Source organism: Leptomonas pyrrhocoris (genome assembly GCF_001293395.1).
Source record: "Leptomonas pyrrhocoris isolate H10 chromosome Unknown, whole genome shotgun sequence".
Taxonomy (NCBI): domain Eukaryota; phylum Euglenozoa; class Kinetoplastea; order Trypanosomatida; family Trypanosomatidae; genus Leptomonas; species Leptomonas pyrrhocoris.
In genome coordinates this window covers 1,262,325-1,276,905 of record NW_015438357.1, presented here as the reverse complement: position 1 = coordinate 1,276,905, position 14,581 = coordinate 1,262,325, and the positions used below count along the sequence as shown (strand labels likewise).

The window sequence follows — 14,581 nt, the reverse complement described above, 5'->3', positions numbered from 1 at the left end:
GTGCTTTGAAACCAAAGGGAACCATGTGATGACAACCAGACACAAAATTGCGGAGGAGATGCAACAGGTATGCCTCCATTTAAAATTACCAACAAATGAATCACTCAACGTCGCCGCTGCTCTCCAATTGCAAATCAGAGTTGGACAAGGCAGCCTGGCCGCGCAGCTGCAACTCGCAGACACGGAGGAAGCCCACAGCGGCGTTCACAGGAAGGCTCGGCTTATTTCGTCGACGCCACGGGTTCCTGAGCAACACTGTTCGGTGCATCACCCTTGTTGTGCTTCTCACGGTACCGGCGCTCATCCTCAGCAGTCCACGGCTGCAGGAAGGAAAACACAATGACAAAGCCGATCAATCCGATGACCGCAAAAAACAGATAGATGATCGCAACACCCTTGTTCTGGTTGCCGCTCGCACCGCCCGACAGACCCTCCTTCGCAATCGGGAAGAACACGCTGATGATGAAGGCGAAAACACCCTGGAAGGTCTGCATCACACTGGAGCCACGCGGGCGGAAGGACAGCGGGAACATCTCCTGCGACAGCGGGTAGAAGGAGCAGCCAATGCACGACTGGAACACCAGCAGGTACACAGCAATGGCAGCAATCGACACGCCGTTGCGGGCCCCGTCGCTTTTCACCACGCCAGGCATCGTCACGATCCCCATCACGATGCACGCAACGGACGCGGCTGCCGTACCGAAGAGAAACACAAACCGCAGGTTCGTCGTGAGCGCCAGAATAATGAGCGAGCACGCGGCACTGAACACGTTCCAGATGTTCAGCACGATGTTGCCGACCATGGGGTCGAAGCCGACGTTGCCAGTGATCGTGGGCGCGTAGTTCATGAAGGCAGTAATACCCGTCAGCTGCACAACACCAGCAACAACGACACCGACCAGCAGGCGAGCCACCATCGAGCCCCAGCTGTACTCCGCAACGTTGATGCCGCGCTTCTTCTCCATCTCGTCGACGCGCTTCAGCAGATCGGCCTCATTGCCCTCCAGCACCTTTGCGTCGTGTTCCTCAGTAGCCTGTTCACCGTCGCGCTGCGTCCCAGTTTCGTCTTCGGACTCCCGCGCCCAGTACGGGCTTTCCTCCATGAAGTAGCCCATCAGCACCGTGATCACACCCACAGCAGTCGAGAGCGCCAAGTAGCCCTGGAACAGGCCGTACAGGTCGCCGCCCTTGCCGCCAAGGCTCACGCCCAGCACCATGCCGCCGCCAATGATGGCAGCAAGCGCCGTGCCTAGGTTCATCGTCACGCAGAAGAACGACGTCAGCACCTGCTTGTAGCGGTCAGGCGCGTTCTGGTTCACGTACACCATCGTCGGCACAGTGATGAACAGCTGCGCGGCGCCGGCAAGGAAGCGGCCGATCGTGGACGCCCAGTACTCGTTCGTCGCCACGCCGGCATGCTGCATGATCGCGCTCAGCAGGAAGATGAACCCGCCGAACATGAAGGCCTTCCGGTGGTGGAAGAACCCGAGGAAGTCGCCAGCGAGAGGACCGAGGAAAATGCCAACAACCATCGTGGCGCAGGCGAAGATACCAGAGTACAGCGACGTGAAGCCGGCCTGGTTCACGCACACGTTGCCGCCGTAGTCGTAGTGGCAGTGCATGTACCCACTGTTGTGGCAGTCCTCGCGCGTGAACTGCGAGCACATCCCCACGGTCCACTCGCACGCGTTGTTCCGCCACGTGCAGTCCTGGTTGATCACGCCGGCGCACGCCTTCTCCGTCGTGTACAGCGAGCACTGCTCCGAGTAGGTCTGGAAAGTGGCGAAGACACCGTTGATGCCGGTGGGGAAGCCTTGGCCAAGACCAGCCAGCACAAGGAACACCACGTGGCGCGCAACCTTCCAGTGGAAGAAGCCGCACACGTAGCTCACGCCGTCCAGGCTGTCCGCCTCCGACTCTGGTGGGGGCGAATTGATGGGCTCTTCGGCCGCCAGTTTCTGCATGGCAAGGGCCTCCTCGTCCTCGGGGGATATCGGCTGCACAATACCGGCGGCACGCACAGGACGGCTCTCCTCACCCTGCTGCTGCATCTCCCGCGCTTCAACGTCTTCACGTGCCGAGTAGTCCGCCATGGCTCCGACGACTTGAACCGCAGGAGGGTGAGAAAAGATAATTAGCAAGAATGAAAAACCTGCAAAGAAAAGGGGATTGCTTGGCTCCGGAGAGTTCGGATTTTGCTTTCGTCGTGATATTAATCTGCAGATGTGACGTTCCGCGTCAGCACACACACACACACACACGCGCGCGGCAGACCGTGCAAACGGCGAGAACAGGTGCCGTGCGACGGAGAGCAAAGGTGGGAGAAGAGTTGAGTGGTGAACAAAGAAGGAGAAGGAAGGGGTGCGCGTAGGCGAGGGCGACGCACGAGCTTTTAGCACTGCGCGCGTCAGCGCTGCGTCCACACGCGCGCACGGCGGCCGCCCGCAGCACGCGAGTGGGACGGCGACAGCACAGCCTCCCAGCTCCACGCCCCCGCACAGCCAATAAAGGCGACGGGACACGAGGGACACCCCTCGGCGCTCTACAAAGGGAGTCCACAGCACGCATCGCAAGGCTGAGCACAGCACGCGGTACGCACCAGATACACTACTTTCCTTCTTTTCGCATTCCGTTTTCGTTTTCTCAGAATCATCACGCACAGGTCCAGATGGACGCGAATATTTGTTCACTTAGCGATGAAAATACGAACGCGTCGCGACTTCGAGAGATCATGGCCATTCAGACGAGGTGCACAGCAGGGACCGGCCATTGGGGCATTGGCACGCACCGCAGTGCGCCGCGCCACGCGACAAGAAAGGAGACCGGCACATCCCCGCGTCCACCGAGTGTACATCGGCATTTGCCAGGGCAAAGAGCGGGAAGAAGAAACAAAGTGGTCGTCGCGATTCGTGGGCAAAGAAAAAGTCAAAGAAACTATAGAGAATGAAGAGAAATATATAGAGCGTTAATTTCGTTTTTTGTTGCTGTTTTTGCGCTCGCATGTCGAGAAGCAGGCGTCGTCCATTGCGTGCATGCGGCCAGCTACGGCTTTGCGGCTCCATCACTTGCCCGCCAGCGTGCGTGCTGTTGCAACAACCGCGCAGATGCACAGCCCGGCACGCAGGGAGGCAGAGAACCGCAGCACATTCTACACTGTGCTCCTTCGAAGATCCGCATACAGCAGACGCAGCCGCAGCGCGAGTCCCGTAGAGAGGGTGGAAAGAACAGCAGATCCAATGCCCACGCACGTGCGTGGGCATTGGATCTGCTGTTCTTTCCACCCTCTCTACGGGACTCGCGCTGCGGCTGCGTCTGCTGTATGCGGATCTTCGAAGGAGCACAGTGTAGAATGTGCTGCGGTTCTCTGCCTCCCTGCGTGCCGGGCTGTGCATCTGCGCGGTTGTTGCAACAGCACGCACGCTGGCGGGCAAGTGATGGAGCCGCAAAGCCGTAGCTGGCCGCATGCACGCAATGGACGACGCCTGCTTCTCGACATGCGAGCGCAAAAACAGCAACAAAAAACGAAATTAACGCTCTATATATTTCTCTTCATTCTCTATAGTTTCTTTGACTTTTTCTTTGCCCACGAATCGCGACGACCACTTTGTTTCTTCTTCCCGCTCTTTGCCCTGGCAAATGCCGATGTACACTCGGTGGACGCGGGGATGTGCCGGTCTCCTTTCTTGTCGCGTGGCGCGGCGCACTGCGGTGCGTGCCAATGCCCCAATGGCCGGTCCCTGCTGTGCACCTCGTCTGAATGGCCATGATCTCTCGAAGTCGCGACGCGTTCGTATTTTCATCGCTAAGTGAACAAATATTCGCGTCCATCTGGACCTGTGCGTGATGATTCTGAGAAAACGAAAACGGAATGCGAAAAGAAGGAAAGTAGTGTATCTGGTGCGTACCGCGTGCTGTGCTCAGCCTTGCGATGCGTGCTGTGGACTCCCTTTGTAGAGCGCCGAGGGGTGTCCCTCGTGTCCCGTCGCCTTTATTGGCTGTGCGGGGGCGTGGAGCTGGGAGGCTGTGCTGTCGCCGTCCCACTCGCGTGCTGCGGGCGGCCGCCGTGCGCGCGTGTGGACGCAGCGCTGACGCGCGCAGTGCTAAAAGCTCGTGCGTCGCCCTCGCCTACGCGCACCCCTTCCTTCTCCTTCTTTGTTCACCACTCAACTCTTCTCCCACCTTTGCTCTCCGTCGCACGGCACCTGTTCTCGCCGTTTGCACGGTCTGCCGCGCGCGTGTGTGTGTGTGTGTGTGCTGACGCGGAACGTCACATCTGCAGATTAATATCACGACGAAAGCAAAATCCGAACTCTCCGGAGCCAAGCAATCCCCTTTTCTTTGCAGGTTTTTCATTCTTGCTAATTATCTTTTCTCACCCTCCTGCGGTTCAAGTCGTCGGAGGGTCGGAGCAGCGCTCAGTTAAACCAAAGGAGAACACTCAAAGTAAACATTAATATCAAAAATACCACATCATACGAAAAAGAAGAAAATAACGTTTTGAGAAACACTGTGATTAACAAGAGAGAGAGAGCACGAAAGCGCATCATTGTAAACCATGATGACTTGAGGCTCCACCCAGCTACGTCCTGTACAAGTTACCTCTTTGCTCACAGGCGCGTCAGTGCTCCACGACACACCTAGGCGCGATGTGCACACAGCATGCCGCAACGAGAAGAAAGAGATATCCGGATACAGCAAACGACACGAAAACGCTCTGTCTTCATCAATCCAACTGTCTCCTTCCACGTCGGCTGTACCAAACAAGCGAGTGGTACAACCGTGGTCGAACTTGGAAACACAGCTGCTGTTCAATAAAAGACTCAATGCTGAAACATGGATAGACGAGCGGAGACTCTTTTGGCATCTCTTCTTGCGGATCACAACGGTTTTAAAAAGAAAATGGGGTTACAATTTAAATAGCTGAACAAGAAAACAAGAGAAGAGGGAAGTCATGGAGAATTAAGAAGCACACCATTTGACCCTTGCGTCATCAGCCTCCGCGACTCTGATGACACAGAAATACCTTAAACCTCCTCAAATCCGCTGTCGTCATCGGTACAACACAACGGTGCTTTGAAACCAAAGGGAACCATGTGATGACAACCAGACACAAAATTGCGGAGGAGATGCAACAGGTATGCCTCCATTTAAAATTACCAACAAATGAATCACTCAACGTCGCCGCTGCTCTCCAATTGCAAATCAGAGTTGGACAAGGCAGCCTGGCCGCGCAGCTGCAACTCGCAGACACGGAGGAAGCCCACAGCGGCGTTCACAGGAAGGCTCGGCTTATTTCGTCGACGCCACGGGTTCCTGAGCAACACTGTTCGGTGCATCACCCTTGTTGTGCTTCTCACGGTACCGGCGCTCATCCTCAGCAGTCCACGGCTGCAGGAAGGAAAACACAATGACAAAGCCGATCAATCCGATGACCGCAAAAAACAGATAGATGATCGCAACACCCTTGTTCTGGTTGCCGCTCGCACCGCCCGACAGACCCTCCTTCGCAATCGGGAAGAACACGCTGATGATGAAGGCGAAAACACCCTGGAAGGTCTGCATCACACTGGAGCCACGCGGGCGGAAGGACAGCGGGAACATCTCCTGCGACAGCGGGTAGAAGGAGCAGCCAATGCACGACTGGAACACCAGCAGGTACACAGCAATGGCAGCAATCGACACGCCGTTGCGGGCCCCGTCGCTTTTCACCACGCCAGGCATCGTCACGATCCCCATCACGATGCACGCAACGGACGCGGCTGCCGTACCGAAGAGAAACACAAACCGCAGGTTCGTCGTGAGCGCCAGAATAATGAGCGAGCACGCGGCACTGAACACGTTCCAGATGTTCAGCACGATGTTGCCGACCATGGGGTCGAAGCCGACGTTGCCAGTGATCGTGGGCGCGTAGTTCATGAAGGCAGTAATACCCGTCAGCTGCACAACACCAGCAACAACGACACCGACCAGCAGGCGAGCCACCATCGAGCCCCAGCTGTACTCCGCAACGTTGATGCCGCGCTTCTTCTCCATCTCGTCGACGCGCTTCAGCAGATCGGCCTCATTGCCCTCCAGCACCTTTGCGTCGTGTTCCTCAGTAGCCTGTTCACCGTCGCGCTGCGTCCCAGTTTCGTCTTCGGACTCCCGCGCCCAGTACGGGCTTTCCTCCATGAAGTAGCCCATCAGCACCGTGATCACACCCACAGCAGTCGAGAGCGCCAAGTAGCCCTGGAACAGGCCGTACAGGTCGCCGCCCTTGCCGCCAAGGCTCACGCCCAGCACCATGCCGCCGCCAATGATGGCAGCAAGCGCCGTGCCTAGGTTCATCGTCACGCAGAAGAACGACGTCAGCACCTGCTTGTAGCGGTCAGGCGCGTTCTGGTTCACGTACACCATCGTCGGCACAGTGATGAACAGCTGCGCGGCGCCGGCAAGGAAGCGGCCGATCGTGGACGCCCAGTACTCGTTCGTCGCCACGCCGGCATGCTGCATGATCGCGCTCAGCAGGAAGATGAACCCGCCGAACATGAAGGCCTTCCGGTGGTGGAAGAACCCGAGGAAGTCGCCAGCGAGAGGACCGAGGAAAATGCCAACAACCATCGTGGCGCAGGCGAAGATACCAGAGTACAGCGACGTGAAGCCGGCCTGGTTCACGCACACGTTGCCGCCGTAGTCGTAGTGGCAGTGCATGTACCCACTGTTGTGGCAGTCCTCGCGCGTGAACTGCGAGCACATCCCCACGGTCCACTCGCACGCGTTGTTCCGCCACGTGCAGTCCTGGTTGATCACGCCGGCGCACGCCTTCTCCGTCGTGTACAGCGAGCACTGCTCCGAGTAGGTCTGGAAAGTGGCGAAGACACCGTTGATGCCGGTGGGGAAGCCTTGGCCAAGACCAGCCAGCACAAGGAACACCACGTGGCGCGCAACCTTCCAGTGGAAGAAGCCGCACACGTAGCTCACGCCGTCCAGGCTGTCCGCCTCCGACTCTGGTGGGGGCGAATTGATGGGCTCTTCGGCCGCCAGTTTCTGCATGGCAAGGGCCTCCTCGTCCTCGGGGGATATCGGCTGCACAATACCGGCGGCACGCACAGGACGGCTCTCCTCACCCTGCTGCTGCATCTCCCGCGCTTCAACGTCTTCACGTGCCGAGTAGTCCGCCATGGCTCCGACGACTTGAACCGCAGGAGGGTGAGAAAAGATAATTAGCAAGAATGAAAAACCTGCAAAGAAAAGGGGATTGCTTGGCTCCGGAGAGTTCGGATTTTGCTTTCGTCGTGATATTAATCTGCAGATGTGACGTTCCGCGTCAGCACACACACACACACACACGCGCGCGGCAGACCGTGCAAACGGCGAGAACAGGTGCCGTGCGACGGAGAGCAAAGGTGGGAGAAGAGTTGAGTGGTGAACAAAGAAGGAGAAGGAAGGGGTGCGCGTAGGCGAGGGCGACGCACGAGCTTTTAGCACTGCGCGCGTCAGCGCTGCGTCCACACGCGCGCACGGCGGCCGCCCGCAGCACGCGAGTGGGACGGCGACAGCACAGCCTCCCAGCTCCACGCCCCCGCACAGCCAATAAAGGCGACGGGACACGAGGGACACCCCTCGGCGCTCTACAAAGGGAGTCCACAGCACGCATCGCAAGGCTGAGCACAGCACGCGGTACGCACCAGATACACTACTTTCCTTCTTTTCGCATTCCGTTTTCGTTTTCTCAGAATCATCACGCACAGGTCCAGATGGACGCGAATATTTGTTCACTTAGCGATGAAAATACGAACGCGTCGCGACTTCGAGAGATCATGGCCATTCAGACGAGGTGCACAGCAGGGACCGGCCATTGGGGCATTGGCACGCACCGCAGTGCGCCGCGCCACGCGACAAGAAAGGAGACCGGCACATCCCCGCGTCCACCGAGTGTACATCGGCATTTGCCAGGGCAAAGAGCGGGAAGAAGAAACAAAGTGGTCGTCGCGATTCGTGGGCAAAGAAAAAGTCAAAGAAACTATAGAGAATGAAGAGAAATATATAGAGCGTTAATTTCGTTTTTTGTTGCTGTTTTTGCGCTCGCATGTCGAGAAGCAGGCGTCGTCCATTGCGTGCATGCGGCCAGCTACGGCTTTGCGGCTCCATCACTTGCCCGCCAGCGTGCGTGCTGTTGCAACAACCGCGCAGATGCACAGCCCGGCACGCAGGGAGGCAGAGAACCGCAGCACATTCTACACTGTGCTCCTTCGAAGATCCGCATACAGCAGACGCAGCCGCAGCGCGAGTCCCGTAGAGAGGGTGGAAAGAACAGCAGATCCAATGCCCACGCACGTGCGTGGGCATTGGATCTGCTGTTCTTTCCACCCTCTCTACGGGACTCGCGCTGCGGCTGCGTCTGCTGTATGCGGATCTTCGAAGGAGCACAGTGTAGAATGTGCTGCGGTTCTCTGCCTCCCTGCGTGCCGGGCTGTGCATCTGCGCGGTTGTTGCAACAGCACGCACGCTGGCGGGCAAGTGATGGAGCCGCAAAGCCGTAGCTGGCCGCATGCACGCAATGGACGACGCCTGCTTCTCGACATGCGAGCGCAAAAACAGCAACAAAAAACGAAATTAACGCTCTATATATTTCTCTTCATTCTCTATAGTTTCTTTGACTTTTTCTTTGCCCACGAATCGCGACGACCACTTTGTTTCTTCTTCCCGCTCTTTGCCCTGGCAAATGCCGATGTACACTCGGTGGACGCGGGGATGTGCCGGTCTCCTTTCTTGTCGCGTGGCGCGGCGCACTGCGGTGCGTGCCAATGCCCCAATGGCCGGTCCCTGCTGTGCACCTCGTCTGAATGGCCATGATCTCTCGAAGTCGCGACGCGTTCGTATTTTCATCGCTAAGTGAACAAATATTCGCGTCCATCTGGACCTGTGCGTGATGATTCTGAGAAAACGAAAACGGAATGCGAAAAGAAGGAAAGTAGTGTATCTGGTGCGTACCGCGTGCTGTGCTCAGCCTTGCGATGCGTGCTGTGGACTCCCTTTGTAGAGCGCCGAGGGGTGTCCCTCGTGTCCCGTCGCCTTTATTGGCTGTGCGGGGGCGTGGAGCTGGGAGGCTGTGCTGTCGCCGTCCCACTCGCGTGCTGCGGGCGGCCGCCGTGCGCGCGTGTGGACGCAGCGCTGACGCGCGCAGTGCTAAAAGCTCGTGCGTCGCCCTCGCCTACGCGCACCCCTTCCTTCTCCTTCTTTGTTCACCACTCAACTCTTCTCCCACCTTTGCTCTCCGTCGCACGGCACCTGTTCTCGCCGTTTGCACGGTCTGCCGCGCGCGTGTGTGTGTGTGTGTGTGCTGACGCGGAACGTCACATCTGCAGATTAATATCACGACGAAAGCAAAATCCGAACTCTCCGGAGCCAAGCAATCCCCTTTTCTTTGCAGGTTTTTCATTCTTGCTAATTATCTTTTCTCACCCTCCTGCGGTTCAAGTCGTCGGAGGGTCGGAGCAGCGCTCAGTTAAACCAAAGGAGAACACGGAAAAGAAAGGATATCTTTCCCCTGCAACTCAGGCAGCCATCACACCGCAGCGGACCAGCCTCATCACAGTCCTTTATACGCGCAACTCATTTGCAATGCGTTTACCCGTGCGATTGTTACTAACAGCCCACAGCGTATAACGTACTGATGTGAACGGTACAAAGCGCTGCATTCTCCACGGAAAAAGAACGTTTTCCGTGCCGCTCCATACAAGACGTATTCGCGAAGGGGGGGGGGGGGAATGACTGCTGCCGCGACCCGGCGACAACGAAGAACGCGCAACGCCGTCACACAGCACTCACTGAGGGGGCACAGTCGCATGCCAGCACCAGAAGTCGGTGCTTCACAACGCCCACGGTGCATATTTACGGTAACTCAGTTTGGAAAAGGTAGAAAGAGAGACATTCTGCACCGCGCGACGACCACCTCCACAGTGGTCAGCGTCGGGCATACCGTCCCCGAAAAGAATGAGGAACAAGGGGAGAGAAAAATGAATGGAAATGATCAAAGGCATCAAAAAAAAAATAATAATTGAAAAGAAACAGATGAAGTTTATCTTTGGTCCTCTTGCCTTAGTCCACGACAAAGCAAGGAAAGGACACCAAACAACGCGACGAGAAGCAAAGAAGAAAAAAACGTCTTGAGGATTTAGTAAAAAAAAGGTAGTAATAATTAAAGGGAAAAGCCGGTCGGGGGCGGTAGGGGGAGGTCCGTTGAATATATATAAGTGTTTGTGTACGGCTTGCAACGCGGCAGGCCGGGCCTCTTTCCCGCAACTCATGGTGCAACAGAGCACCATCTTATCATTTACCACAACGTGCTGTGTGCGGTGCAACGTCACAGCACGGCGGGAGCGCCGGAGGGTCCCTGTGACACGCTAGCGCGCCTTACTGGCAGCAATAGCCTTGTTCATCTCCGCCACCTTCCCGTCCAGCCAGTCCCAGTCAACCTCACCATTGGAGAACGACACACGACGGCGCAGCGCCTGGTACTTGATCTGCTCCATCTCCATCGTCTTGAGCCCCTCCGAGATGTTCATCTTCTCAAAGTCGGGCACGAAGTCGTCGCGGAAGTGCGCCGTCGCGGGGTGGGCGAGCATCACACCAATCGGCGTGTTCACGTCGAAATGGGGGAGCGGTTCCACGGCGGCCGGGGACACCTTCACGTGCACAGCGCCGCGCACGTCGCGGGACGACGACCCGAACAGCAGCTCGAAGTCGCCCTCCTCCACCACCCAGTCCTTGCGCGCCACGTCGTAGTACGCGAAGGCGCGGCGGTCCAGCGTGAACTTCACCGTCTTCGACTCGCCGGGCGCCAGGTGCACCTTCTCGAAGCCCTTCAGCTCCTTCGCCGGGCGGTCGATGCTGCTCAACACGTCGCGCACGTACAGCTGCACCACCTCCGAGCCGGCCATCTTGCCCGTGTTCGTCACCGTCACCTCCGCATGCACGGCCTCGTTGTCCACGTACGCAGCCTTCGCCACGCGCGGCGCGCTGTACTCGAACGTGGTGTAGCTCAGACCGTGGCCGAAGGGGAACAGCACATCCATGCGGCGCTTATCGTAGCACCGGTAGCCCACGTAGACGCCATCGCTGTACGTCGTCGTCGTCACTGTGCCCGGGAAGCTCAGGTACGCCGACGTGTCCTCCAAGCGCTTCGGGAACGACTCCGACAGCTTGCCGCTGGGGTTCACCTTGCCCATCAGCACGTCCGCCACCGCGAGACCGCCGGCCTGGCCGGGCAGGTACGCCTCCACAATCGCCTGCACCTTGCTCGCCCACGGCATCTCCACCGCGGACGCGTTGGTCAGCACCACCACCGTGTGCTTGTTCGCCGCCGCCACAGCCTCCACCAGTGCGTTGTGGTGCTCCGGCAGGCGCATGTGCGCGCGATCGAAGCCCTCCGACTCGTCCGCATCCGACAGGCCGATGAACACCACCGCCGCGTCGCAGCCCGCAGCCACCTCCACCGCCTTCGCCCGCAGCGCCTCGTCGTGCTTCGTCGCACCCGTCGCGTAGCCGGCCGCGTACTGCAGCGTTGGCACAAGCTTCTTCAGCTCCTCCAGCGCACCCGACGCCTTGGTCGCGTTCACGAACGAGCTGCCACCGCCCTGGTAGCGCGGCTTCTCCGCAAACTCGCCGATCACGGCGATCTTCTTCGACGCGTGCAGCGGCAGCACGGCGTGCTCGTTCTTCAGCAGCACGATGCCCTCCGCGGCCGCCTCGCGCGCGAGGCCGTGGTGCGCGTCGACGTCCCACTTCGGCGCGCCCCTCGACAGCGTCTCCGCGGCGCGGTTCACGAACTCCAGGATGCGGCGCGCGCACACGTCCAGCTCCTTCATGTTCAGCTTGCCCTCCTTCGCAAGGTCCAACAGGCGCTTCGACGTCGCACCGCCAGTGCCGGGCATCTCCAGGTCCATGCCCGCGTTGACCGACGCGCCGCGGTCACTCACCGCGCCCCAGTCGGACACGACGAAGCCCTTGAAGCCGAACTCGCCGCGCAGCACGTCCGTGAGCATGTGGCGACTCGACACAACGTACTCGTTGTTCACGCGGTTGTAGCACGCCATGATGCTCCACGGCTGCGCCTCCTTCACGATGCTCTCGAACGCGGCGAGGTAGATCTCGCGCAGCGTGCGCTCGTCGATCAGCTCGTTGATCGAGAAGCGGAACGCCTCCTGGTTGTTCGCGCAGTAGTGCTTCAGCGTCGCGCCGACACCCTCGCTCTGCACGCCCTTCACGTAGGCGCCGGCAAGCTGGCCCGCAGCGTACGGATCCTCGGAGTAGTACTCGAAGTTGCGTCCGCACAGCGGCGACCGCTTGATGTTGTTGCCGGGCGCCAGCAGCAGCGACACGTTCTCCGCACGGCACTCCTTGCCGATCGCCTTGCCGACCTTCTCCACCATGGCACGGTTCCACGTCGACGCCAGCACGACGGCAGTGGGGAAGCACGTGGCGGGCACGCTGGTCACGTTACCTGAGGCACTGTCCACGCTCTTGCGCAGCCCGGTGGGACCGTCGCACATCATCGCCGAGGGAACGCCCAGGCGCGGGATGTCACGGGTGCACCAGAAGTCCTTGCCGCCGACGAGGCTGATCTTCTCCTCCAGCGTCAGCTCCGACATCACCTTGTCGATGTCGATGTGCTTGTGCGACATGGCTCCGGCGTGCCTCGGTGTTAGATGGGAAAACGGAGAGAGGATGGAAGAAAGAAAGAAAGGGTGATTTGGCTGTTTTGGAGTTCGGTGTGTGCTTGTTTGGCTGGCGTTAATAGCGTTAATGAGAAGCTTGAATGCTGCCGTTCGCCGTGGCACGATGGAGGATGGACAGGCAATGGGACGAAGAAGGGGGGGGGGAGGGTGAAGTGGGATGGTGACGCGAGAGAGAGAGGATGGCGGGAGACGGCAGGGAAAGCGCGAGGAGGGAAAGAAAGGAGCCAAGGGAGGTCCAACGGAGTCGCCACACGCGTCCGCGGGGCGAGGCGAGGCGAGCCAGACCGTCGCACGCGCCGACGTCGCTGCCAGCGTCCGTCGCGCTGCCTCGCTTCGTTCCCTCACTCGTGAGGCTCCGCGGCTTCCCGGTTGCTTCTCCGGCGTTCGTTTTCTGCCCCGGTAAAGGCAGTGAAACGCGTCGCCGGTGACATCAAAGGGCTGAATTTAAAACCAGAAGGAAAGGAAATGCCAGCTGTTAGTAAAAGTAAAGGAAATGACAAACAACATCTCTTGGGGGAAGGCAGACACACACGTACACCGGTGAGAACGCCGCTTTGAAGACTTCGAGATGGGGCCATGCGTAGCCAAACGTTTGCGGAGGGCGCCATCGCATGACTCTTGGTTCGCATTTGAGAGGCATTTACTCGAGTCAGCACCTGATCTCAAAGGGCAGGACGTGGCGTACGATTGTGGACGCACACCAGAGTACAGCGTGGGGGACTGCGGCGTGAGACGGCAGTGAGACGCAGTCGTCGGTAATAAATGCAACAGTGCACGCTTCTACGAAGAGCGGCACAGCCAGCAGCCTCCAAACAGGTGATGGCTCGGACGACTACGTGTTTGAAAGAAAGACAAGAAAGAGAAGGCGGCTGTCGTAACGAAAACAAACAGAGCTGGAACGAACAACAAAAAAAGAGTCGTGGCGGAAAGACACTAATAAAACAACGTGACAGTGAGTTAGAAATGAAAACATGAAAATACGCCTTCACATAACGAGAAAAGTAAAGCTACGGAGCTTCACGGCACGTTTTGTTTAGAGGTGCTGGAAAACTGTAGCAAAAAAGGAAATGAAACGTTTTAGCAAAGCAAAGAGTTTTGTTTTTGTTGTCGTTAATTGACAAAAGGAAGAGATTATTTCCTTTACTACACTTTGCAGATTCTACGCTGGAGTGAGTAAAGTGAAAGGTCAGCACGCGCACCCACAAAAAGTGCTTCTCGTGTTGCAGAGAGGCAGTTCAGCACACCACAGCGCCTTTACTCAAGACGCGCTCCACAGCAGGACTTAGCTCGACTTCACACAATAACACGAGCACCTACCTCGACAACGTAGCCATAGCAAGGGACATCGTGCGGGGTTTAAACAGGGCTTGGCGGTTTGCATCAGACCGGCGTACCATGTGAGTTTTGCGCCGCCCAAAGAGCAACACTAAAGAAGAGAAAATAGAGGGAGAGGGAAAACACATCAAGAGATCGGTTTGCTTTATCGTCCGCCACAAGAGATAAGTGGTACGAACGGAATCAAAGGGATAGAAAAAAAGAACTATGAATTATATATGAGTTTTGCTTTATAGAGAAGAGAAGGCAAAAATGATGTCATGCCAAAATGAAAAGCGCAATAAACGCAGCTGGTTGAGACTTACTGGTGTGAACTTGTTCTTCTCGGATCATGCGCGCAAAGGAAAGCCGAAAACCTACGAAGAGAACAATACAGCACACTTCCTCCCCAGATACTGCCTTTGAGGAGGAAAAGGTGTACCGCGGTGCTTCCGCCGGCACCAGCACCGCCATGAATGTCAATGAAATCGTTCACAACAACTGAAGACCTTGGGTTCTCTTTCCGGCGCAGGGGATAAAAGAAGAAA

General features: G+C 57.7%; 5 protein-coding genes across 5 annotated transcripts; all 5 read right to left on the bottom strand.

Moving 5' to 3' along the window:
• Positions 1-221: 221 nt before the first annotated feature.
• Positions 222-2,219, bottom strand: ABB37_00402 (putative lmgt2; the record flags this gene model as incomplete). The annotated part of the gene is made up of 1 exon (XM_015796584.1): positions 222-2,219. The coding sequence occupies exon 1, from the start codon at positions 2,091-2,093 to the stop codon at positions 222-224; it is 1,872 nt and encodes a 623-aa protein (XP_015664592.1). The 5' UTR covers positions 2,094-2,219.
• Positions 2,220-2,729: 510 nt separating this feature from the next.
• Positions 2,730-3,464, bottom strand: ABB37_00401 (hypothetical protein; the record flags this gene model as incomplete). Its single annotated transcript, XM_015796583.1, has 1 exon — positions 2,730-3,464. The coding sequence occupies one exon, from the start codon at positions 3,462-3,464 to the stop codon at positions 2,730-2,732; it is 735 nt and encodes a 244-aa protein (XP_015664591.1).
• A 1,825-nt stretch (positions 3,465-5,289) lies between these two features.
• Positions 5,290-7,287, bottom strand: ABB37_00400 (putative lmgt2; the record flags this gene model as incomplete). Its single annotated transcript, XM_015796582.1, has 1 exon — positions 5,290-7,287. The coding sequence occupies exon 1, from the start codon at positions 7,159-7,161 to the stop codon at positions 5,290-5,292; it is 1,872 nt and encodes a 623-aa protein (XP_015664590.1). The 5' UTR covers positions 7,162-7,287.
• A 510-nt stretch (positions 7,288-7,797) lies between these two features.
• Positions 7,798-8,532, bottom strand: ABB37_00399 (hypothetical protein; the record flags this gene model as incomplete). Its single annotated transcript, XM_015796581.1, has 1 exon — positions 7,798-8,532. One exon carries the CDS (start codon positions 8,530-8,532, stop codon positions 7,798-7,800), a length of 735 nt encoding a protein of 244 aa, XP_015664589.1.
• A 1,853-nt stretch (positions 8,533-10,385) lies between these two features.
• Positions 10,386-12,804, bottom strand: ABB37_00398 (putative glycoside hydrolase family 3; the record flags this gene model as incomplete). Its single annotated transcript, XM_015796580.1, has 1 exon — positions 10,386-12,804. The coding sequence occupies exon 1, from the start codon at positions 12,663-12,665 to the stop codon at positions 10,386-10,388; it is 2,280 nt and encodes a 759-aa protein (XP_015664588.1). The 5' UTR covers positions 12,666-12,804.
• Positions 12,805-14,581: the final 1,777 nt, after the last annotated feature.